At 43.3% G+C, this 26,586-nt stretch overlaps 1 protein-coding gene across 1 annotated transcript in view; it reads right to left on the bottom strand.

The window, feature by feature from the left end:
- Positions 1-242: 242 nt before the first annotated feature.
- The window catches only part of LOC138611861 (cadherin-6-like), a 63,576-nt gene continuing 37,232 nt past the window's right edge, over positions 243-26,586 (bottom strand). Inside the window, exons 6-12 of the mRNA XM_069685113.1 lie at positions 17,890-18,077; positions 15,848-16,098; positions 13,600-13,736; positions 10,100-10,221; positions 5,681-5,798; positions 5,164-5,415; positions 243-2,203 (exon numbers count right to left, since the gene is read on the bottom strand). Coding sequence (XP_069541214.1) covers positions 1,656-2,203; positions 5,164-5,415; positions 5,681-5,798; positions 10,100-10,221; positions 13,600-13,736; positions 15,848-16,098; positions 17,890-18,077 — 1,616 coding nt within the window. The 3' untranslated portion in view covers positions 243-1,655. The remainder of the gene's footprint in view (positions 2,204-5,163; positions 5,416-5,680; positions 5,799-10,099; positions 10,222-13,599; positions 13,737-15,847; positions 16,099-17,889; positions 18,078-26,586) is intronic.

Genomic DNA, 26,586 nt, shown 5'->3' with positions numbered 1-26,586 from the left:
TCTATATTTATAAGGTCTAACTTATTGAATTCAGACTTTTTGCTAATATGCAGCGTTGTTATTTCAGCATGCTTTCAACACATGTATCGTAAGTAAATTACAATAAAATATGTCTTTAATATTTGATTGTTTTTGTGTTTGGTAACTCCAACAGGAGTGAGAATCTTTGACCAGGTAACAGCTGTATTGTGAAGGCTCACATGTAAATATGAAGCATGTCCTCAATCCAACAACCGTCTGTGTGACATCTGAAGTTGTATTTTATTAGAGAAAAAGACTTAAAAGATGTAAAGAACTTAATACAACTTATAGCTTCCAGTAAAACTCCAGTTCAACCACATCTCTGACACAAAATACACTTAATCAATAGCTAAAACTCTAGAAATGAAGCCATGAACATACATCTTCTTCTTCTTGAGTACGGTACAAAAAAAGAAATCAAAAAGCTGCATAACATAAAGAACATAAAGAAATCAGTGCATTTAGTCATGTTGTTGTTCTCTTTGTACTCTGTGTCCCGAACAAGGCGACTTTGAACTGAACAGCTCCTCAAGATGCTCCTTTTGTACAAGACGGCAAGAAAGACAAAAAGCAATCATGTAAGAATCATTAGCCCCCTCAGGCGTCCACAGTTCAGCTCGAAGGGCAGCAGAAGGGCACTTAGTCACAAACAAAGAGAAAAAAAGTCTCCCCCACGCTCTTCATGTCTTACCTGCAGAGGTAAGTGTGTGTGGTCCTTCAGTGCAGCCTCAGGAAACACTCTGCAGGACGGTTATTTGGTCACCAGGAGAGATTAAAGCGAAGCCTGAACGTATCAAAATTCCAATTCTTTGTACAAAAAACACTTAAAATTTGATTCAAACTGCATTCAGGCCTGAAATTAGTCTTTGGAACCAACTGAAGATTATTCTGGCCTCCTCCATTGTGCTGGTTGATTTACATTTCTACATCCGTTAGTTCTCATTCCCCAAATCAGATATTTGGAACATTTGTTGCATTTTGAAGAAGACTTGAAAATAGAGGTGCTCACGTGTTCGAATGACAACCCGAACCCTTTGGACCAGTAAGATTTGATTCAAGACCGAATGAACAATTATGGAAATATCTCAATACTGTGGTTTTCACCATGGATGGAGCCTCACGTCCTGCGTCACACAGGGTGCTGTGTGTCTGATGCTCGTTCTCGTTGGCTCACATTTCAGTTCAATCCTGCCAAATGGTGCCCATCCCGGTGACATGGTGTCTTTCAAAGGAGTTCCCAACGTTAGACACTTAACTTTCTTTTTCGGATCCACTCGGGTATGACTCTAAATGATAAACTGACTTGTCCTGGACTATAAAATGTGGAACCAAACATTCAGGTCCCAGGTCAGGTCTCGGGTCCTTGGGTCTGGGTCGACACGTGAAGACCTCTACCTGGTGAGCATTTCAGATCCGTGTGCGGTGAGGGCCATTGATCAGTTGGCGTCCTTATATGTTCTTTTGAATGGAATTAAAATTTGCCAGCACACCTGTTGGTCCGTCATGAGGACTGTGTGGACTCTTCTTTAAAGCTGGTCAGCAGCGTTCTGTAACACTGGGTCTGTGGTGGCGGCTGTGCTCGGCCCTGCAGTCGTCCTGTCTCTGACATGGAAGTGAGTGTGTTCGTGTCTCTGTTAGGAGAAGTCACTGTCCTCGGCCCCGTACAGATCAGCCAGTTTCCTGAACCTGGGCCCCCAATCACTCAGGTAATGGTAGTCCTGCTCGGCCTCAGACGACGCTGAGCCGAGTGAGCTCAGAGACTCGGCCACTGATCCCGCCCCCTCGTAGGCGTAGGTAGCCAGCGAGTCGTAGGGTGGTGCTGTCGGGTTACAGTCGTTCTCCAGCACTCTCTGATTGATGAACTCGCGAACGTCCCCGTTATCCCGGGATGCCATGCTGACTGGGGGCATCACAAGGCCAGAGGGGGCGGGAGCAGGGCGGCGGTGTGGCGGGTACAGCAGGGTGTCAGAGGGGATGATGTCACGCCTCTGTTTGGCGGACTCCTCCAAGGCGGCGGCAGTGTCCGGGTGTCTCAGCGCTCCGATGTCGAAGGCCTGGGTGTCCTCCTCACCGCCGCCCTCGTCGTTGTAGCTCACCACGTTGTCCCGCACGTCCTCCTTGGAGATGATCAGAGGTTCCTGCTTCCTCTGGCGTTTCAGCGCCGTGAACAGAACCACGATCACTGCAAGATACCACAGACGAAAGAGGTGGGATTAGACACATTTACATTGATCAGAATTTCCTGTCCTGCCACAAGGACCACCGATACATACAAGTAAAAATCAGCTGACTTTGTAAGCTTTGTGTTTATTGGTTATCAGATCAGATCAATTGAACTTTATTAAGAGTTTGCGAGCACAGCTGTGGTAACACCTCCGTCACACGTTTCTTAGGCCCTCCAGCCCCAGCAGCTCATTAATGTTGTATTGCAAAGAATTGGGAACACAATCAGCTTTTCATTCATTTGATTTCAGTTATTTACAGAAGTAAGAGAAGTAAACAAGTCTGTGCTTCCTTTGTCAGTGTGGTCATTGGTCGCGCCTCTGCATCAGTGTACACACAGTTAAACCTGCTGGGTCCTCAGGTTTGAAAACACCTAAACACACAGGTCAGTCAGCTCACTCAGGTCGAACAGATTATGTAAATATATATTACGCAGAGTGTTGAGTCTGACCTCATCACCCCCCCACGAGGTAGCTTCAGCTCAGCACATCAGGGAGGGGGGAGTGATGATAATAACTTCCTCCTTATGTAACATGGATTTAAAGCGTACAGGTGGAAGCGGGGTCAGAGGTGGGGCTGTTGAGGTGCTACAGGTGTGATTCAGGTGAGCGGTGTGGTGGCAGACAAGAGAGCAGAGCACTGACTGTTTGAGTGCGTCTAAAAGGTGCGTGGGATACACTGTATGTTACAGAGAGTAGAATATAAGGTGAGTGCAGCAGAATGCAGGAGGCTGTCTGGACGCGTTCAAGAGCTTCAGTTTATTTCATTATAAACAACCTTTTAATACTTTTTAATGTCCTTTTAATGCAAAGATGAAGCAGTGTGCAGATTTGGATCGGAGCTCGGCGTGCGTCACTCTAAACAAGGTGTGGACGCTTTATATCGCAGAGTGAGGCGATGCTGGCTGCAGGCGGACAGAGAGGACAGCAGCCTTTGATTCCAGAGAGGCTCAGCCGTAAGAAATCATGCAGAACATTTGATTGGCTAAGCTCACGCAGGCCCGTTTGCATTTAAATCAAGTAAGAGCACAGCGGCAACAAGAAAGAGCAGAGGTGGAGTTGAGGTCATTGAACTGAGAGAAGCGATAATGCAAACACAGTAACTCTGCAAATCGCAGCATGAAATGTCTGCAGGAGAGCGTGAGCTGTGCTGTGAGTGAGGGGAGATATCAGATGGTACAGCTGTACGGGGGGATGAACAGAGGCACAGGAGAGCATCAGCAAAACCATTATGTGGTGATGATACATACATATGCATATGAGCATCACTCAAACACTGCAGCTTCAGGCTGTGTGATTACCATGTTTGATAACACAATGTGATCTCTCTGAGGAACCAGCCTGAGAACCAGCTCCTCCACCAGCTCTTCTTTTCAAATGTCTGAATTAATTTGTATAAGTTACGTCTCCATGTTTTGGCACACACTACCTGAAACGCAGTGTTCTGAGAGTGTTATCACACCTGCAGAGGGTTTGTTTGTTTTTGCTGAAAACATTGTTTCACCAGTGTCTTCTTTCAGAGGAAATACATCTGTACATGTAACAGCAAGTAGTTTCAAATGAGCTGAGGGGGAACGACTGTGCAGACTGCTCTGTAGTCAGCTACAACAGTCCTGCAAGCACCCTCAACTCCAACACCAGAGAGGAGAAATCACTGCAGTGAGTGCAGACAGGTGCATTATAGATAGTTGTAGTTGATCACATAACAAAGTCCTACTGTGCTTGCAACTGTACAGGATTGACTCCATACACGTGTTTTTACAACACAGGCTATGATAAATCCAGCAGGACATTCGGCTCCTTGCCTCGGTGACAACAATATTGTCACTTTATCTGGTACTTTCACACTTTCATACTTCATACTCGGAACAGAAAGGGCACGAGGATCAGCGGACAAGTTCCAGCAGTGGGACAGTTTTGGTCTATTAGCTGTAGCATGCTAGTCAGCGTCAGGCTAAATGACAGTGGTTACATATCAAAGATGCAGTGTTCTATGTGTTGTGCTGTTCAGTACTGAATCTTGTGGTGTCATATTGTATCATGTTGTGTTGGATTGTACAGTTTTTATGCTGTGTTGGTTATCATATAGTGTTGTAATGTATAATATTGTATTACATAGTGCTGTGATGTAAAGTATTGTTTTATTAGGTTGCTGTATTCTATCATATAGTGTAGTAATGGACAGAACTCCACGAGGTCGTATCTGTGATTAGTCCGTATCTCCTGTGACTGTCACCACATCTTCTGTCGTCATCATCACACAGCTCTATATACTTTCACTCTTTGTGTCCTGGACAGACTACAGAGTACTGAAACAACTGTGCTGAACTGGACTTCTCCTTACATATTAAAATATTAAGATTCTGTTCTTTGTTCTAGTGTTGTTTCTGTGGCTGCGTGGACATGCAGCACGGTGGTTTGAAGTAAAGTAAGTGTTACGTATGTGTAAAATCTGTTGAAATGGCCGCAGAAAGCATGAATGTCCTGCAGCACTGAGTTTAGAGCGACTCTCTCCCAGCACTTCTGCTGTCCCTGGTGTGTGTCCACTAAGTCTGCAATGACTGCACTTTCACAGCCATAAATATGTATTCATTTTCCCAGCAGCCCACTGGACTGTGACCGCCGCCTGAATAAGAGGATAAGTGGGGATGTGGCGGCAGATGAGATGCATTCATTTCCATACAGGTCTGATTCTGGGTCTCAGGGTCTGAACGTTGTTTTACTCTACAGCCAATCAGAGAGCATCATCACACACTGCACGCACTATAATCATATTCTGCTATTCTACTCTGATTCAGCTGCTTAGAGGAACTTTATACCTGTTTTCACATAAAACTGCTATTTCAATATAACATATTACCATGCTATTACAGGCCATATAATGAGATCCACTACTGTGTGTTGTTATGGTTATACTCACTCAGCAGTATGATGGCACACAGCAGGATGGCGATGAGCGCTCCGGTGCTGAGCCCAGGAGAGCTGCTCAGAGCCTCGGCGTTACACACCTCCATATTGCCTTCACGGTCACAGGGGCACACACGCACAGTCAGGGTGCCCGTGCTGCTCTGCATGGGGTAGTCTCCGTCTGTGATCACCACGGGAACCAGGTAGAGGCTCTGGTGGAGACGGCTGTAGCTGGCTCGACGCGTCAGTATGCCGGCTGTGTTATCTGAGCACAGGAAGTTAATCATTTCATTTGGTACACCCAAATAATCTCACAGTTACTGTTAATTACACCAGGGCTAACAGAGCTCTCTTCATTCTATGTTGTGAAGACTGTGACAACATGAACTGATATGAACACACTGCCTGGCCTGTCAGACTGACTCACTTGTTATCTTGTTTCTGTCTGTCAATGAAAAGAATCCAAATATTCCATGTGCTTTCTAGAACAGATTAAGGCCACCTGTATCGTCTGTATGAGTGAAGCTTACTTCCGTTGTCTCGGACAGTGAAGTTGCTGCGCTGCGTCCCCTCAGGAGCCAGGCTGAAGAAGAACTTGTGTCCTGATGAAGGCTCATCTTCGTCCACAGCACTCACAGTCTGGATCCTCTGTGAGACACACACACATTAACATGACCATCCTGAGTCAATCAGTGTGCACGGACACACACACACACACACACACACACACACACACACACACACACACAAAACACGGCTGCTGTGTCAACTGTCAGGTTGTAATCAACACGTTCCTCTCTCCTGTCGTCAGACTTGTGACAGTTTTCTGCAGTTTTCTTTTCTTTTCGCACTTTTTTCTTTAAAGAAAGTGAAAACAGCTTCTGCTGGCGGTGTGAGGCGTGTGGCAGCATGACGCTGCATGTTTAGCTCCATTTTATTAAATGATACGTGTTTGATCACACAAAGTCTATACGGTATATTTGGCTGTTTTCATACTTTATCCCCTGCCTCAGTGTGAACTTGTCGACAATATTGGGATCTGTTATAGCTGACTGAATTCAAGCTGAGCTCAGCTGCTGTTCTCAGCATGCTGCACACCTTTACAGGTGTACAGGAGAGAGCTGCAGGCTCTAAAGATTGATTTTAGGTGGAGACAAAAGACCTCAACGGAGTCTAAATGAGTTTAAAGAAGAGTTAGTGCTTCATGAGATTAAAAACAGCTCAGTATGGATACTGATGCTAAAACCACCTAAAGAATATGATTAATTGACATCTTTGTTCAGAACATTGAAGCTCATTGCCTTGTTTAAGGCAGCAACAGGTCAATGTTTTCATTTGAAAAGCCCACTGTACACTTCCTGTAAATCACCAAACAGCACTCACACATAGGTAGAGGCTAGCTGCTAGCAATTAGCAGCTAAAGATAGGTATTATTCTGGGTGGAAACAGTAAACAGAGCTAACAGAGAGTCATTGGACTCCACGTGGATGCTAACGTTGCTCTGTGTTTGCTGGGAGAGCTAACATGCAGCTGTTTGTCATACTGTAATCACTAAAAGCTGACGTGGAGAATCAATGAAAGCAGCTTCACAATAGAAGCGAACACACATCAGTGCACTGCAGGGGCTCCTGGTGTAACACATGTCGTTTCTCAGCTGCTGTCTCCATATGTTTTTGACTTTATAACCACAGTCTCATTTAATTGAACGGGAGACACTCACAGTGAGATTATAGGAGATCTGTGCCAATAACACACACTCACACACACACACGCACTGGCAAACGTACACTGAAACAAATCCGGAGCCTGAGGGAAGCAGTGAGAAGATCCAGTGAACAAATACTGATGATTAACATTGATGGACAGATGAAAGGGCAGAGGAATTAAAGGATGAAAGGATGGCAGGATGACAGGGACGTGAGGGGAGCGATGGCAGAGAGCCACCCTGCTCAACAATGTCAGGATGTGTGTGTGTGTGTGTGTGTGTGGTATATTTAACCTGTTACATGATTACACATTCAGATTTGTGTTCTTATTTCATTAATTGTTGCATGAGATGAGATGCATGATGTGTGTGTGTGTGTGTAAAGCCTTATTTACAATCTTCCATGTGTGAAAGCTGCTGTCAGTGACCATGACAGATCAGCTTTCAGCCTCAAAGAAGAGAGTGAGCGGCCTCCAGGAGCTCAGCCAATCAGCTGCAGGACTCTGTGTGTGTGTGTGCGTGTGTGTGTACAGCATGTATTCATGTATAAGCCTGTGTGTTTTAATCACATTAGTTGCATCCCATACAGTACAATACATGATGAATCACATAAAGTGGTATTACAGCAGAATAATTACACTCTGTTCTGTCAGTATTATAGATATGCAACAAAGCCAAAGTTGTTTACCTTTGAGCAGTCCAGGCTATCAGTCAGAGAGCTAAAGGCTCATTTAAAATGATATATGTCAATATTTGATGGAAAAGGCGAGAAAAGTTTCCTGTTAAAAATTCCCAGAATCTCCAAAAACAAACAAAAAAACAGGAAATCGAAATGTTGCTGATTCCTTGAGCAGTGAACTGAAAGAGTATTCTACATGTGGGCCCATTTATGGATTTTGGTGTACAAATGACTGATAGAGCAAAATAACTTTTGGAATTGCTCCTTTTATTTGCTTCAGCCAACAGCCTTGAAACAGGCTGTAATAGCTGCAAGTTAATCCTTGGAGGCAAATGTACCAGATCAAAGTACGTTGTCCTCTGAGCTCAGATTGTTATGATACGTGTGTGACAACATTACAGAGAGGATCCCTACAGAGATAGACCTTTTTGTTACAGACATCAGCTGTTACATCGCTCTCTGCAAACACACCAGACTCCATTCATAAAAACAGTGATTTTAGCTCACAGGACACAGGAGTTACAGGTCTAGACGCTGCCTTGATCAGTTACTTTGTTTGTGGTATCGTGTGTTACACAAATTTTGGGTTGGAGCTGGATTTACCTATTAAGTCCCCAAAGTCACACAACAACACAAACAAAGTAATGACTGAGGCAGCAGAAAAGCAGCTCCTATGCTCTGTGAAGTATAAACAAAAACTTTTATAGGACACACTTTGATCCATCAGGGATTATGTTGCAGCCATTACAGCCTGTTTCACTGCTGCAGGATGAAGCACCCCAACAAATGAAGAATAGAGCCCAGGTTCAAAGTACCAGAGCAGTATAATTTGAAGATACGTCAGGTGTTTTTGATCATCAAATCATCTTGAAACAAACACATGTTGGCCTACTTTCATCAAACCCAGGACAGGGTCAGTGTGGTAGTAATGTCTGACTCCGTGCAAACGCTGTGTTTCTTTCATAACAGGGCTTACCGGCTGACTTTAGCCTCCTGTGTTTGGCATGTCCCATAAGTGATTCATAAGAGCGCATCAGTGCACAATGACTACAGTACAGGACCACCTGCTCGGGGCGGGCGCACAGCTGCTTCTAATTCTGCAGTGGAGGTTGTTCAAGTTCAGTGTAGCACGCTTTAATAATGTCACAGAGCAGCAGTAAACAGCCATCTACCAATGTGTATGTGTGTGTGTGTGTGTGTGTGTGTGTGTGTGTGTGTATAACTGTGTGTAAGTAACCTGTTTACTTCTGTAGAGGACGGTCCACCTCCAAAAGGAATATTTAACACAACTACTCCAGGTCGTAGCAACGATTCAGTGTTTTACTTTCTCAATGAACAAGTCAGAAAGAGTGCGTATTTATAAACGTATGTTTTTTGACATAATGTTTACTGGTAATAAACCAATAATAACCACTGTAACTCCTTAGCAGTTCAAGCACTGTGGAGAAGACTATAATAGTAAACTGAATACATGTAATATGACAAGAGGCCTTCACTTTGTCGTTAGTACCAGTTTTACATAGCTGTGATGGATGCATCATCATTTCTATCAGTTATAATAACGGTGACCTCTACATTAGCAGTAGAGATCTACCAACATGGAGTACTTGGTGGTCTGGGTTAAAGTCAGAGTCAGAAAAGCAGGAGCCCATATTGAGGTGATATGTGTGTGTGATAGAGCACACATTAATGAACTGTGTCTTATAGCTGGAATAATCTCTAATAATAAAACATTATCTTCATGATCAATATATTCAGCAGCAGTCAAATGCACACGGTGTGTAGGACGGTGTGCCTATCCAGTTGTAAGTATCTTTAAACAATGCTAGTGTTTGTTGTTTGGGATTATAATGTAAAATTAAACCTAATACATGTATGCTGCCCCCCTCCCCCGGCTAAGGTGAGCTGATAATGAGCTGCTCCTTCACACATTCACAGCAGCTGCAGTAATCAGGGGACTGCTGAGGGAATAATGTGTGTTTAAAACAGGATGTAATGAAAGTACAGACACCAGAGGCGCAGACGCCTGCAGGGAGGCCTGATGGGGCTTTGGATCCGCTTCCAGGTAAAACACTTGGATTTGCTAAGCTGTGAGGGAAACACAGCTCGCTGAATCTTTTATCTCTCCTTTGCCTTTCATGTTTGTGAGAACAGAAAACCGGAGGGTCAGTAGCTCGGACTGTTGCTGCTTTAAATCAACTGACACTGACTCATGTTAACTCTGTCAGTAACTTTATGGTCTCAATCCAACATCTTCTTCTGCACAGCATGATGTGTATGAGTCACAGAGACCAGAAAGCAGGGGAGGGTTTAGGGTGTGGTCATCTGTGTCACCACAGCAGCCTGTAAAGTGTTTCTGACGCGGGGACCAACAACAGGCTGAAGGAATGTTTCAGTTGCTGTGGTTCCTGGTACTAAATGTTCTGGGTACTCTGGGTGGAAACTCGACCAAAAAGACCTCAATATAAACTCGATAAAAATAAGTCCATCCCTCCTCCTGCCTCTCTATCGAAGCTATGCAGAACAATGTTCATATCTATCTGTGAAGTGGTGAAGCTGTCGTACCTGCCCGGCCTTTGTCCTCTCACACACAAAGGTTTCGTACGAGGCAGCGAAGGTGGGGGCGTTGTCGTTGATGTCAAGCAGGCGGATGTAGACGGTCACATTGCTGCTCTGACGGGGATTATCTGCAAGGCAAACACAGAAAGAGTTCATGCTGGGAAACTCAACCAACTCGCTCCATTGTTACACTGTGAGCTGCAAGCTGAACTGTTTCACTGACAGAGCCCACTGAGCAGATCACTGCCTTGCTTAAGGGAACCTTGTCAGGAAATGAGGAGGAGACAGACACATAACTGATTAAATAAGAGAACGTGAAGAAGGAAAGATAAGCTGTGATATAAAAAATGTTATATTTATAGGTACATTACCAGTCAAAAGTTTGGACACATTTTCTCATACAAGTTAATAGGAAACTGTGTCCAAACTTTTGACTGGTAGTGTATGTATTTAAGAAATGGCACATTTGCTCAGCCTTTGTTCAAGTATTTGGTTTCCTGAGGTTCTCTGTGATTTTCACAGCAGGTCTCAAGTTAAACCAGGAAACCAATCAGGCTCCTTTCACACGCGTACCACAGTCACAAGGAGGAGGAGGCTATCTGATATAACCTTAAATAAGAACAAATACATCATTCATCATACAAACTGATTCGGAGGTTGTTTGAGTTTTTACTCCAGTAAAAGTTTCAGTGTTTCTCCATGAGAAGCACAAAATCATCAGTGTCCAAAAAGCACACGTGATGTTTCACTCTGCTGCAGGTCCACAGCTACACACAGTCAGTGACATGTTACCTTTACACGCAATGCATTATTATAAAGGACACAAGGGACACAAGGTGCACTTTTGCTCGTTACACAGCGCACAATCTGGGCGCAAACCGAGGCACAAGGTGCAAAGAGGTTGGCTTAAGTCCCTGGATTATTCATAGGTGTGTTTTCTGCATAACATGAATCAAACCAATCAGAGTGTCAGTTCTCATTCTCATTAAGATCCTGGTGTGCCTGCAGGCAGGCGTGTTGCTATTTACACAGCAGATTTCTTCTCATATAAACCTGACCCCGACCGGCTTATTTAACTTCTTTGTTTCCACTGTGTCCTTGAACACGCAGAAAAAAACACACATTACTGTACGATACATGTCAAAGCACGGATTGATGTTAAAGCCACTGAAGAGATCCCACTGCCCAGCAGAAATGAAAGTGAAAAGAGACACACTGTGTACATTTACGTACGACACACACATAGCATTAATGATTTAAATCTCCAGACGGACAGGTTCTTCTGTTTATTAAAGTTCTGTGTGCTGACCATCAAAGAAAGGTCGGCTTTAAATGTTTACTTACTTATTGTTGCTGCTCGATCACATAGCTGTATTCTCGTGTGTAATCGGCCCTGGACAGTGTTTTAATATCTGTGGGTACGACTGTCGGTGCCACAGGGAGTTACATTTGAGGGTTGTAATAAAATTAGCTCTTAGTTCTGTGAGTGTGTGTCTGTTTCTGCGTGTATTAGAGAGTGTGTGTGTCAGAATGACAGCAAGATGGACAGGTTGGTGTCTCTGCAGTTTTTGTCCCATGTGTGGCTCAAGCAGGAATCTCCCTGAGGTGAAGCAGGTGTGTGTGAAGCAGGTGTGTGTGAAGGAGGTATGTGTGAAGCAGGTGTGTGTGAAGCAGGTGTGTGTGAAGCAGGTATGTGTCAAGCAGGTATGTGTGAAGCAGCAGCCTGTCCACGTCTTCCAGCATCACCAGCTCAGTAACAAAACGAAAGCAGTATCATGGTTTAAGGAGACGAGGGAGTGGAGAGAGTAGAAGCGCTGCTGTGCGTCCCCGTGAGAGTGACAAGCAGACTCGTGTTGTGAACTCTCCGATGTATTTCCATAATGCGCCTTTAAATAGCAAACACAGACTGCGCCACAGACTTTAGACTTTAGACCAGGTTTTTGTTGGTCTAAGGCGCAGTCGCTCTCTGCGTCCTCTAGATAGCAACGCGCCACCTATTTGCCTGACCACATGTCATATCAAAACCAACACTAATGGTGGCGCAAGATGACTTGCTTTTTACACCACGCCGGCGCTGGGCGGGAAAATGACCACCGCGCCGGATGGAAGATAGCACGACACTCGTGCTGCAGCACTGCAGTGCAAGGTGGAGATAGGACCCTTATTGTTTGTGTGCATTTTATCCCACAGTCTGTAAACAGACAGCCTGTCCCTGACAGATCACAGCTCATGTCATTATCAATACTTTGACCCTATTTATTATTCATTCATTCATTCGTTCATGAAACTTTTACTGTACCATTTATTAAGGCATTACATAAGCATGTTACTGACATGCCTGTTGTAGTGTGTTTGCAGTGTGTCCTCTGCTGCTTAAAGCTCAGCGTGATTTAAGACAACTCTTTCATTCATTCTTTAAGGCTGGTGTGGGAAACCCGTGTGTGCGATCAATGCAACTCTTAATGTGTTTTGTCATCAATAACATTTGTCAAACACTGACGATGTTTCTCTGCTCTGTTTTCAGCAGGACACAGCCTCTTAGCTGAGCACACGCACACACACGCACACACACACACACACACACACACGCACACACTCATACAGAGCATGCGGGGGCGGGACTGATGCAGACAGACAGGCACGCTACAGGCGAGTTGAAACAGACTGTTTGAATTTGTGCATGAATATTTGGTAAGTGGACGCTTGAGCTTAGATTCACATTTCAGCATCTCTGTGTAACCGTCTGATATACACACACAGAAAACCTCCTGTTATGAATGTGATACATAATTACTGATAAAAGCCAGAATATAAAAGCTTGTGGAGTTTGGCCGAGTCTGTAGCTTCTTTTTTATTCTGTTTGGGATATACATCTTTGAAATGTTCGCTGCACCCAAACACGACAGACTCAATCGGACTTTTATTTGTTTTTACATCATTAAATCTGTGATCTCCCTGCTCTTCAGACACATGTCAGGGCACATGTCATAGAAACTATTCCAAAAGTACGGCCAGAGTTAACCCGAGTATTATCCAGAGGATCCAGGACATTGATCCTGGAAAGACAACTGAAATCAAGTTTGAGCCTCACACATCCCACAGCCTCAACTGAAACTATCTACACTTTTATGTGCAACACTAATTTCTTTGTTACCCCCTTTTCTTCTTGAGGCCACACCTCCATACCTGCCCATACAGCTCCTGATCTCTGGCACCTGTGGGCTGGCTACAAAAGCCAGTGCTAAGCTCCTCCCACTCTCTCTCACACTGCAGCCAGGATCAGCAGCATGGCAGCAGCCACATTTATCCCTTTGTCATTTTGTCAATGTGGTTTGTAATAAGTAATTGTTTGAATTTCCAGTTTGACTTCTCCAGGTTGCTTCCTCTGAGCCAGGGTCGTAACAACATGACTAAAACATTATAAACAGTCCTGGACACTATATTTAGTGGTATGGAACATAAGTGGCTGTGATTGATCAATACATCACACGGTCTGCTGGACTTACTGAACTCTGTGGCGATGACGGAGATGTTGTGCCAGGCACTCTCCTCTCTGTCCAGCCTCCGCAGCAGGAACACTGACCCGTTCCCCGAATGGATGTTGAACAGGCGGTCCATGTCAGTGCGACGGTCGATCGAGTACCTGCGACAAGAGAGACAGCCAAAAGGTGAGACAGGTTACACTCGTATACCTGCAGCCCCAGGAGTGACATTACACGATTCGTCTGGATGTGTACACAGGGATCAAAGGTCGAGGCAGGGGTTTTCACACTAACAAACTATCTAAAACTTCTGCAGAATCATTTTAATTTCAGATTTCTCCAATAAGAGAAACAGCTGATTCCTGTTCTCACCTGCTGCCTGCCTGCTTTCAGTTAATTATTACCTGAACCTGTTGAATTATTTTACACTAACCTGCTGCAGTCCCTGATTGCTAACTAGCTAGAGCCAGCACCTGTTCTGTAACAAATGTCTGATTTAAGTTAAAAGCACTGATTGCACAAACATTCCTGTCATTTCTGTGGCAGTGACAGTTTCACATCCTTAATCACATGTTGGAAAGATGCTCTTCCTCTGCCTCTCCAGGCGTGTTTCTGTGGGGTCAACACGTGACTTTGACACTCTCAATGTGCCCAAACTTTGATCTGTATGCTTGGACAACAGCCAGCGTTTATACTGTAACAACTGGAATCACATAATTGTGATGTCTGGAAGCGTCTGCGTTCTGTCCTCTCCTCCTTTCCAATCTCACTGTAGCCTTTTGAAAACATCACAGCTACTTGAAAATCTCTTCGTCTGTGTGCGGACTGCTCACAGAGCATTCTCTATTTTTGAACTAGTTGCTGAATGCAGCTATTCACAGCTTCACAGCACTCCATAGATAATAGAAGTGCGATGCCTTTGCTTGTGCCTGTCAAAGTGGAGGCAAACTGCTGTGTGAACAGGAGCTGCATAAGAACATCCGCAGTGTGTGGATCAAGGCTGCTTCCACTACCAGAATATAACATCACACTGCTATCAGCTCTTAATTATGTTCCATCCAATCTTACTGATTGATTTCCATATGGAGATATATGAATATGAAAGCAAACGTTGTCTCAGAGCATCCAGGCTCCGTCATAATTAGAAAGCACTCAACAGTAAAATAATGGATGATACAGTCGCAGGAACAAAGGCCCAAACACAGGAATAATTGGGATTGTGTCTGAGTGTGTGTGTGTGTGTGTGTGTGCACCCCTGTGACACATCATTTTAAGAGCACTCCATGCTTCCATGCTTGTTTTAATTGGAATATGTTCCCCATCACTTGGCTGCTTTAAATGCAGAGAAATAAGGGCTCAGTTCCAGTCCGAACACTCACACTGCTGTCACACATCCATCCGCAGTGATTCTTTCCCTTCAGCTCATCCTGCAGATCTTTCCTTACATTGCACCATTTCCTATCCTTCATGTCAGGTCCTTTGCCGTCTCCTGTTCCTTGTTTTTGACTCAGATTGGCCTCCAGGAAAGTTCAGGAAAGTTTGAACTTATTTAACAGCCGTGTACCTTCTGATCAATACTCGCTGCAGCAGAGCAAATTACAGAGGGCTTTGGGCTTTTATTTTGTAAACATCAGGAAATTCCCAGGATAAACTCATGACGTTTGAGTAATGACAATTACTAACAGGAGGAAACCGAGCTCAAAGTATCCTAATGCCGAGTCACAGTAATGAAGTGTGCTGCAGCGAGGCTCTTTAAATACAGCCTGCAGGTGCAGCTCTGTGTTGTGGATACACTCAGCAGTTTTCACACAGATAGCTTCCTTTATCATTTTAACACTGATTACTGGACCACCATCTTTTAACCTGCTTCATATTTCTCCTATAGGGGCTCATCACAAGCCCTGAGAGAGCCAAGGTCCATTTAAAGTCAAACTTCAGGCCAGTTATGCTGAGACTTGTAAAACAGCAGGAGAGGAATATAACAGCCCTGCACTTCAGACACAGGCTTCTTGTTTTAAAGGCTGCTTTAAAGTCTGATTGAAATCCAAATGAATCCAAAGTTTGAAGTGTGTGTCAGTGTCCATGTTTGATGAACAGCTCCGAAAGAGGCAAAAGAGACAAAGCATGCAACCCACGGACAGACTGCACTTTGTTAGCAGTGATATTGATATTATATCAAAATCATGTTTGAGAGTAGAACTAACTTTAAATCAATAATGTCTCTCAAAGGACACTGAGGCATCTCAAAGCTGTTTAATGACTGTAGTCTTACTTGACCATGCTGCGGGCTCTGTCGGGGTCCATGGCGCTGACAGAACCCACGGCCACGCCCACTGCAGCGTCTTCCTTCACCTCCATCAGATAGCTGGCTTTGTCGAACAGTGGTGGCTCGTCCACGTCCTCCACGCCGATCCGAACCGTGGCCATGTCCTTGGAACCTGCAGACATGAAGCGAGGGTCCAGCTGGGTGTTCTGGACCTGGATCTCTACCGTGTACGACGGCTTCTTCTCAAAGTCCAGAGGCTGCAGAGGCACAGAGAGAAACAGGAGGGTTTTAAGAGGACTGTTTCTGTGGGTGCAATGAGGTTGGTAATAGCTTGTGGACTGGTAAACATTGAGCAGGAAGATGCTAAAACACAGAGTTAGTTTTCACACTGCTGCAGAACATGTGATCAGTCGTTTTTTTATGCTGCTGCTTCGATTCATTGAACCTCTTATTTTAATGTGTGTGTGTTGTATTTAATAGTTAACCCAGATCCAGCATTTTTGTTTTGAATACGCAACATTAAAAAACTAACCAATGAAGGCAGAGGTCAGGCAGCTCCTGTGTTCAGTGAGCTAAAATCACTGTTTTTCTCAATGGAGTCTGGTGTGTTTGCAGAGAGCGCTGTGACGTCTGTTTGTGGTTAAAAAAAAACATCTTCCTCTGTAACAAAAAGATCTCTCTCTGTAGGGATCCTTTCTGTCATGTTGTCACACACTTAGAATAACAATCTGAGCCTGTCAGTGGAAACAACAAGAACTTTTAGTGGCAGCCTTTGATCCATCAAGGATTATGTTGCAGCCATTACAGCCTGTTTCACTGCTGCAGGATGAACACACTGTCTCTACTAGAGACATTTACACACTGTTTAAGCCTATAAGTCATGTAAACATCAAGTATGTAAAATAGCGTCCTTCTTCAAAAATACCAGTATTCTCTTTAAAATAAGAAATTAGATGTGTGTGACTGATTTGTATTTATATAAATTAACATTTTAACAGGCAGGACGTTTGATCCATGCAAAAAGGCAGGTGTTTATACTGTACATAGTGGTGGCAGAACACATGTAATCCAGAGAGGGAATATCAGATTGAACCTATCATTTCACTTGATCGCTGAGCAGCATCAGAGGCAGGATTTGTGTAAGGTAAGAACACATCTCTGTTATTGTACCGGGCGGCTGACTGTCTGAATGATAAAGAGCGAGCAGAGCAGCACATGCTGTTACAGGGAAAACTCTAACATTAATAACAATGTGATATAAAGCTGCTGACGGATTCAATCTGATGACAAATGATAATAGTTTTTCAAAAGTGAAAGTGTTGATGAAATCTGTTTCTCGACAAAGCTGCCACAAAGCCTCAGATTTACTTCAGCAGCTCTACATGTGCGGCCTTTCCTTCTTTAAAAGAATCCTAGATGTTTTTTTCATCTCGTATCCTGCTGACAAAATATCATTACTTCTTTGTTGAAGCTTCCAGACGTGAACAAAAGAGTTTCTAAATATCAATTGTGATTGCACATCAGTAAACAGGCACTCTGTGAGGACGCCGTGATTCATTTTTTAGAATCCAGCAGCATAAAAAGCCTCAGTCCTGCGTATTAGCTCCTGCTGCAGCGGCTGGGACGGGGGTTGTGAAGGTAAAGATGAATAAGTTTAATTTGGTTTCTTTCATCTGTCAAGCATGCCCAGGCTTTGCATATTTAACAGTACGTGCAAAACAGACTACGTGGGCAGGGTCCTTATGAGCACAAAGTGTGGGATCTGCTGAATCACTGCTTTAGAATTAATTTGATTTTACTGAAGCCGTGAGAAAAATATCAAGATAATTAACAGACGGGCTCATGTGAAGGTGGCCATCCGATTTCTCATTACTGACAGCAGACGGAGTTCCACTTTTAAATGTTCAACTACTGGAATTTATTCTGCTACTTATTTCACACGCTGATCTGTCCTGTTTTTATGCTTTTTGCAGAAGTGATGTTTTTTATAATATATAATAAATGTGATTTGTACTCTGGGTCCACTGTACAGTCATCCTCTCGCTCACCTTGCTGACGGTGATGACGCCCTCCTGGGTGTCTTTGTCCGTGGAGATGTCGAACATGTCCATGCCGTCTCCACTGACAATGGTGAAATACATCTCAGCGTTCTTCCCAATGTCTCTGTCCGTGGCTTTGATTCTCCCAACTGGAGTGCCGGACATGGATGACTCAGGGACTCTAAACTGGTAAATACCTGAAAACACAGAAAATAAGGCACTCAGCTTCATGATGTTTGACCAGTTTTTATACCTTATCCGGATCTATCCCAGCTAGGAACATAGTGCGAAAAATGACGTTGGTTCCAATGTTATCTGCAAAATCAGCTCTTCTTCTGGCACCAGCAACATCATTAGACATAGTTAGTTTCCCAGAGGAACTACAGGCTTTAATAGCCTGGATTTCTGCCCCTTCACTTGTATTAGAAACTAATCCCAAAAATATGAGTGCTATGGGCGAGGAGGTATAGACAAAACCTTTTTATGCTCAGACCACAGTCCCAAATCTTTGAAGGCATCCATCCTGAAGGCTGATGTGATTGGGTTTCATGGGACTTATATTCTTGCCTTTTTGTTTCACATTTGTGTTAATGTCTGACTGTGTCACTGATCCTCTGACCTGTAATCTGCCCATTGCTGCCTGTTAACCCTGGGAGGGGTTTTGTCTCATGTAATCCCTCTCAAAGTTTGGACCATTTTTCCTTCAGGGTTTCTTTGTGGGGATTTTTTCTGTTGTCCACTTCGGCAGGTGTTTGTGTTTCCTCGTTAATGCGGCCCTGTGAGGCCTGGAGAGTCGAACTGGGATTAAGAGCTGCACAAACAAACCCAATTTAGCATAAAGCCAGAACACACCACCTGAGTCAGTAAGTAGAGACTGACTGACTATATTGATCCACAGCCATATTAATCCTCTCTCTATGTTGTGTGTGTCAGTGAAGGAGCAGATACAGTCTGACTGTGTTAATGTGAGCAGAAAGAATGGGTGCCCACATGAATTCAAACAAAGACATGGAGAAAGTTTGCCTCTTTAAAAGAATCATAAGACAGAATAAACGCTGAACGGAGGATCATCTTTGTGTTGTCTTAAACTTCATAATGAAGATGAGACAGGTAGACAGCAAGAACAAAAGGAGCAGAGAAAGTGGTGTAAATGCTGATGGAGCGAGGCGCTGGAACAATGTCTCCCCTCCCTACTGCTGACTATCATTAAAAAAAGGCATCTCAATGTATTTTTGTGAGTGTGATTTCTTTTGTTCTCTGGAATAAGTGCTTTGTCTGTGTTTTGTCATCAGAGGCGAGATGGCCACTGTAAGAGTTTCAGCCTGCTCCAAGCAGCTCCAACACACACTTCATGAATTCAAATGAGACGTCACTCTGCTGTACGGACCTGAGGCTCTTTCACATCAAGACACTTCCTTTACTCAGGATGTACACACACAAACACACAGATCTGCTGGTGTGTATAAAGCACTTGAGTGTGTAATTATTTGCTGCTGTGACACAGCAGGCGTCGTACTCCCTGGCAGCTACACAGCACTCAACCTGCTGCTGTTTTTGTATACTTGTGTGTTTGTGTGTGTGTGTGTATCCAAGGAGAGAGAGAGTGAGATAAAGGATGTACTCAAGTGTAAACACATCTTTATTATCAGCAGAGGGGTACACTGTAACTGAGCCAGCTGCCATCAGCCATTTAACACAGGATCATGTACGATGGTACACTTAACAAAGCAGTCTCAGTGTACTGTTTGTATCTCTGTATCAGGCTACATGTTCAGCTGTATGTTTACAGTGGCAAACTAACAAGCGGTCAAACCTAACCAACCAACCAACCAACCAACCAATTAACCAACCAACCAACTAACAAACCAAACCGACTAACAAACCAAACCAAAACAAACCAACTAACAAACCAAAAAAACCCCAAACCAAACTAACTTACTAACCAGACTATCTAGCAAACAAACCAAACCAACTAAAAAAACAAACCAAACCCACTAACAAGCCAAAGCAACTTACAAACCAGACCACCTAACTAACAAACCAATTCAACAAACAAACCAAACCAATCCAATTAACAAACCCAACCCAACCCAACCAAACCAAACCAAACCCAAACCAAACCAACTAACAAACCAATCCAACAAACAAACCAAACCAATCCAATTAACAAACCCAACCCAACCAAACCAAACCAAACCAAACCCAAACCCAAACCAAACCAAACCAACTAACAAACCAAACCAACTAACAAACCAAACCAACTAACAAACCAAACCAAACCAACTAACAAACCAAACCAAACCAACTACCAAACCAAACCAAACCAACTTACAAACCAGACTATCTAGCTAACAAACCAAACCTAACAAACCAAACTAACCCAAAACAAACCAAACCAAACCAAACCAACCCAAACCAAAGCAACTAACAAACCAAACCAAACCAACTTACAAACCAGACCATCTACCTAACAAACCAATCCAAATGAAAGAAACTAACCAACCAGCAAACCTAACCAGGCAAACCAAATTACAAATCAACTACCAAACCAAACCAAACCAAACTGAGAATTCAAAGCAAACCAAACTAAACAAAACCAAAGCAAACAACACTAAAGAATCAAGACAAACTATCAAATCTACCAGATCAAAGTAAACAAACTAAACCAAACTAACAACCTGGTTTTGACCCCTGCTTTCTTTTTTACTCAAATACCAGAAATGAGAACTTTATCTTTACCAGTCTTTGTGTTGTATTATTAGGTTCTCACTACCATATCCCTGAGCCTTACAAGACCAGACTAGACCAAACTAAAGCTAACCAAACCTTACCAAGCCAAACCACACAAACCAAGCAGCCCCAAGCCAAGCCAGATCAAGCAAGCAAAAACAACACCAAACCAAACAACAGTCAAACACACCAACAAAACAAGACATGTATTTCTGTTCTACCAGCCTTGAGGTGTAGTTCTAAATAAATATAGCTAACTAAATAGCTTGCTGACTAAATAGTATATCCATAAAATCTTATTTAAAGCGTTACAATAAAAAAATATAAAAAAATAAAATAAATGGAGGAAATAATAACCACCATAAGTAGCTAGAGGGGGAAAGTAGTATAATATCTAGAGGCGTACTCTAGTCTAACCTCAAAGATTCCTCCTGATCAGGATGCTTTCCTGGTTGAAATCTTTTGATTGATGTAACAGGAAACCAACCAGACGCCTATTTCATGCTTTAATTTGATTGTCTTGAGGTAATGTTATCAAAGAGCCAGCAGATACATTTCATTAAACATATAAGTAAGAGTCAGTGAATGTCAAAATACTTTAAAGAATTCAGCCCTCAGCTTCAAATGTTACTGTGTCGGATGGACACATTATCATGGAAGAGTCTCACACAGGCTGTAACCTTAGAATAAAAAGGTACTGTTAGTCAGTGATCAGTTTAGACCCTGCAATCATATAGCATATTGCCACTTCTGAAACAAAGTACCACAAAAAGCTATTTTACTTTCCCATCCTGAGACTTTTGATGGTCTATTCATGCAGCTATCTCTTAGAGAACACTGAAGCAAACACGTGGGAGAGCCCAGAGGTGAAGAGAGGAGCAGATTTCATCTTCACTCACTTTTCTTTCTGCCTGGTTGGAGATTGAGTTGCCTCTCGGCTCTGACACCAACAGCACTGATTGGAGTCGTGCTGTGAAGCGAAATGAATTGACATGCTGGCCAAGGTGTGTGTGTGACTGTATGCGTGTGTGTACTTTTGTGAGGATCAGTTTGGGTTAGCAGATAGGAAACATTAAGTATATAATCGATGTATTGTCCTCACACTGGCAGAAATACAAGCCCGTGTGTGGGTGTTAATTGTGGCGACTTTAACAGAATGATAATGCCACATGCAATCTGTTCAGCAGACCCGAGGCTGATCTTGTTCTGCACTCTACACAGCAGAAGGAAACAGGGGGTGAGTGGGTGCTAATGCTGGGCGAGGAGGAGGAGGGAGAAGCTGATACAGTGACTGTGATCGAACGAGGCAGAGACGGAGAGCGAGAAGGAAAAACAATTAGAAGCCTGAGAGCTGGAGAACGGAGGGGAGGAAGTTCTGCCTTCATGTCAATTCACCAGGATTAGACGAGAGAATGAGCGATGTGATCGAGGCCAACAGAACAGCAATTTACTTACTGCTAGTACACTGCTACAGGCACTGAACGCTGCTGATGGACACACTCACGCACACACACACACACGCGCGCGTCCAATTGCCATTACAGCCTTCTGATGAAAAGCTGCCACAGTTGCAGCAGCTGTTGCTTCGTTCAGACTTCAACTGTCAGAAAGCATCGACTAAACTGAGATTAGCACAGAAACAAACGGGATCTGACAGATGTGTGAGCTGTGCTGTTGAGTCACAGTAACAGCAGATCAAATGTTGTCTTGACAACAAGAACAATCACAATGCAACATAATAGATTTATTTTTCTGACCACTAAAAGACTTGTTGGATTAAAAAACTGAGGTTCAAAGGTCATTCTTGATTTTTGGACCAGCAGTGGGGAAGATAATATCCACACAGAGCCCAACTAATAGCATGCTGCTGAATTTTTCATGCATGTCACATGATCTTCATCAGCACTTTATAATCTTAAAAGCAGTTTATAAGCCGACATTTAGGAGAAGTGATAAAAAAATTATGGGAATTTGAACATCTGTAATTAATTAAAAACTGGGAAACCTCAAAGCCTGCTGGAAGACTTGCCCGAGGATAAGAATGAACTTTGACCTCATTCTATAAACAAAACCACTCAACATGTAGGTTCAGCTAAATTACCATCAGTGATATCTAACCATGCACGCAGTGTGGTTTTGTTGGTTGAGATAGATTTCTTCCTCTATACTATGAAGCTGAACTCACAGAATTAATTAAAGCTGTGGAGCCTCAGGGCAAGAATGAAATCTGGGCCCCTTGACCCGCTGCTCCTCTCACTCTCTCTGCATTATGTGTATCACATGGCTTTTAAACTCCATCAGATACAGGGCGGAGAGCAGGCTAAACAAAGCTTAATTAGAATTTGGCGTGCGAAACAGAAACTGACTCGTACTGCTGGAATTATTTATTTCAGTTATTTATTTATTCAAGAGCGTGGTCTTTCAATTTTAGAGCATGACTTATTGATTTGACGTTCAGTTTTGTGATGCTTTCCCTTAAAATAACCTGCCCTCGCACTTAAACCGGCTGCTTGCACTTAGATTTGCTCAGCTGTCAGTGAGCATGAGCTGACATGGCTGATTCACAACACACTTGCCAACATAGAAAGTAGGCAAAAAAAGTTAGCATCATTAAAACAAAGAACTTACTTGGGGTCTTTGAATTTAGTGCTGATAACTGTCCTCGTATTCCAAAAGTCGCAAAGAAAGCAATAGTGATGTGATGAAGCTGTGGAGGGTGAAAGTGGATGAATCCTGCCAGAGAGTACCCGTCCATACAGGAAGCTCTTAAAGTAAACCGAATACGCGCACAACAAGGCAGGGATCAGTTCATTGGTCTGCAGCGACTGTGTTAAATTGTTCGGGGAATTTTTACAGGTTGCTCTGAGAACAGATATCTGAGAGGAGACGCTTTTTAGGGATGCAAAGAATCAGTGTGAGTGTGAGGAGGTCTGAAAGTGGAGAGAATCTGAGCACAAGCAGGAACTACTTGAGCGCAAAGGCAGGGTTTGGGTAGTAGAAGTCGAAGTGCTTGCTGGAAATGTGTGCAAGCAAGCATGCTGCATGGCAGATAACATACAAGTGCAAGCAGAGACTTATTAAGTGCAAGAGCAGGGCTATTAGTGAAAGCATTACAAAATCAACGTCATGCTGTCAAAGTGATCGCACCACCCTTACATGTTTGCTGTGGGACCGTATAGCATGATACCTGATATGCTGTATGTTACATGACTGTAATGGATGATGATGGTTTAGCCTCATATACACATTGGATGCTGGTGCAATAATCTGGGACAAACAAAACTTTAAAATGGTCCTGTAACCAGGAGTCAATCCACCACCAGCAGCCAGAGGGGAGAATTGTCAGTAGCCATGGTTCCATTTTCAGAAATGTGATTAATACAAAATGTACTTTGATGCTGCATGTAAGGTTAATATGAGCTGAAGCATTCAAGCTAAAGAGACACTCAAATCAAATAAAAATGCAGAAGCAGCCTTCAGGTCCTTGTCACTTCAGGTTATGATGTGCATTAGAAGAATTCCCAAACAGATTCATATTTTATTAAATTACCACGAGCTAATTGCCACTCAATAAACCTGCGGACCCCCAGAGGCGGAGGGGCCTCGGGGTAGTCTGTGCCTGCTTTGGCCTGATCCTGTCTGCACTCACAGTGACATTTAAAAAGTTCAACATGTTTTACCCAGAGACAGAGCTCCTGTTACTCTGCATAATCCAAAGAGCATGCTGTCAGCTTTCTTCTTGTGTTACTACAAAGTCTGGACTGTTCAGGGTAACCCAACCAACACAACACACAGCTATCTGCAGGGTTAGAGACACAGGAAGTCAAATATCTACTGTCTGATCAATGGACCTGGTGACGTAACTGACTAATTAAAATGTCTGATTCACCTTTGACCCCTCTGTCTGTGCAGCATTTAATGTGCTTTATTGGATAACCATCTAACAAGCTCACATAACAACATTGACTTGCCATTTACTATGTTCTAATATTAAAGTTAATTAAAAGGAAAGTCTGATGTTTAAAACCTGAAGTAGCTCTTAGGAGACAGAACATGTTGGTCTATACTGCTTCCTTAATCACTTAGTTTGTTTGTTGTTTTGTGTTACACAAAAATAAAACATCAGCGTCACACAAAGACACCAACTTAAATCACTGTTTTTCTCGATGGAGTCTGGTGTGTTTGCAGAGAGCGATGTAACGTCTGTTTGGGGTTAAAACAATCATCTTCCTCTGTAACAAAAAGGTCTCTCTCTGTAGGGATCCTTTCTGTAATGTTGTCACACACTTAGAATAACAATCTGAGCCTGTCAGTGGAAACAACAAGAACTTTTAGTGGATGACCTTTGACCCATCAAGGATTATGTTGCAGCCGTTACAGCCTGTTTCTAAAACTGGAGCGTATGCCATTTGTCTTATATCACTGCATATTAGATATGTTTGAATTATGGACTGTTGGTCCCACAAACCTAAATTCAAAGATGTCACCTCAGGCTAACACCGTATTCCCTGACATATCACAGACTTGATGATACACTGATTAATCAGAAAAGAGTTTAAATCAATTATTGAAATAAGCAGAAATTGCAGCGCTGGTCCAAACCGTGTGATGAAATATAGATATTAATATATAATGAACACAATGCTGTTGTTGAATCACAGTCTGTCTCTAACTAACAAAGCACAGCAGGGTACAAAGCCCGCATGTTTACACTGAGACTGCTCCTGTGATTAAGGATTAATTAAGTTGAATTAATTAAGAAGGCTTTCGGGAAGAATGGATGTAACTCTCTTTTACTCCCCTGGAAGGACAAACACAGCTGGTGATGCAGTGATTCATTCCTCCAGCAGCAGTCAGAGCTGGACTCTGATGGATCGGCACGCTGGGAGTGAACGCTGCTCCTGCTGTGATGGACACCATGACTTACACAGTTAGTTTGAGGCTTCATTAAGTCCAACGCTGTGGCTGTGGAGGAGCTATTTCGGTCTCTGATGGGTCACAGATTTAGTGACACGTGCTGTGATGTGAGCAGCAACTTTCACTTTAGACTCAATGTAAGATTTATTTTGCTCAGGATCTGAAACTGTGCGTGACCCCTGACCTCTGACCGCTTCGTCTAACGCTGCTCTCTGCCTGTTTTTAACAGTCCCTGTCTGGACCCCAAATAAACCCAAACAGCAGAGGTGGTCTCCTTTGTCACCCGAGTTTTCATCAACCATATTTTCCTCCCTCCTGTCTTCCTCCTCAGCCATAGTGCAAACTAACCTCACAGACGTCTCCAAAGCAGGGACTTCATCTGACTGGCCAAAAGGTTGGGAATGCAAGGTGCGTGTACAGAATGAGCACATTTACATTTGTATGATGATTTTAAAAAATGTGCAGACCCCGACCACTTTCCTCTATGCCATGAAGCTTTGCACACAAAGAACTGATGTCCTCCTGGCTGATGGCGGTCCACACGTTGCCTGGAGTGTTGAGTGGCTCCTCTCTGGACTGCCTCGTGGACAGACATCACAGGCTGCTGCAGCTTATATCTCGTCATTATATATTGGTCCACAGAGAATCATGAAGAATTAAAAGTGATGATCCATTGCAGTCCACTTCATTGATCAGTTCACTCAGTTCATAGAGATGTTTGATTCAGGGAACTTAAACACCAGCGAAAAAAAACTGAATTCAGACTTCTGCACAACTTTTTTCTTTTAAGCTCACGACACAAATTAGCATCTCTTTGCATCATTGCATTGATTTAGTTGCATTGCATAAACCTGCAGATCCTCAGGCTGTTGCACTTCTCTTTCTGATGTTGCATAAATCACTCAGTTGTAAACAGCGACTGCAGAGATGACGGCTTTTTGGAGCAACGCGGCTTCTTGAACTTCTTAACATCCAAACTGAGATCTGTGTTTGTGTTGTGTGAAGTTTGGACTGACAGCGAAGCAGCTGATTCAACTTGAACTAACAGACTTGAAACAT

The sequence above is a fragment of the Semicossyphus pulcher genome, unplaced genomic scaffold (genome assembly GCF_022749685.1).
Source record: "Semicossyphus pulcher isolate SPU_LCO1_2020_fin unplaced genomic scaffold, fSemPul1.0.p SCAF_7, whole genome shotgun sequence".
In the NCBI taxonomy this organism is placed as follows: domain Eukaryota; kingdom Metazoa; phylum Chordata; class Actinopteri; order Labriformes; family Labridae; genus Semicossyphus; species Semicossyphus pulcher.
This window is presented reverse-complemented; position numbering and strand designations above follow the sequence as displayed.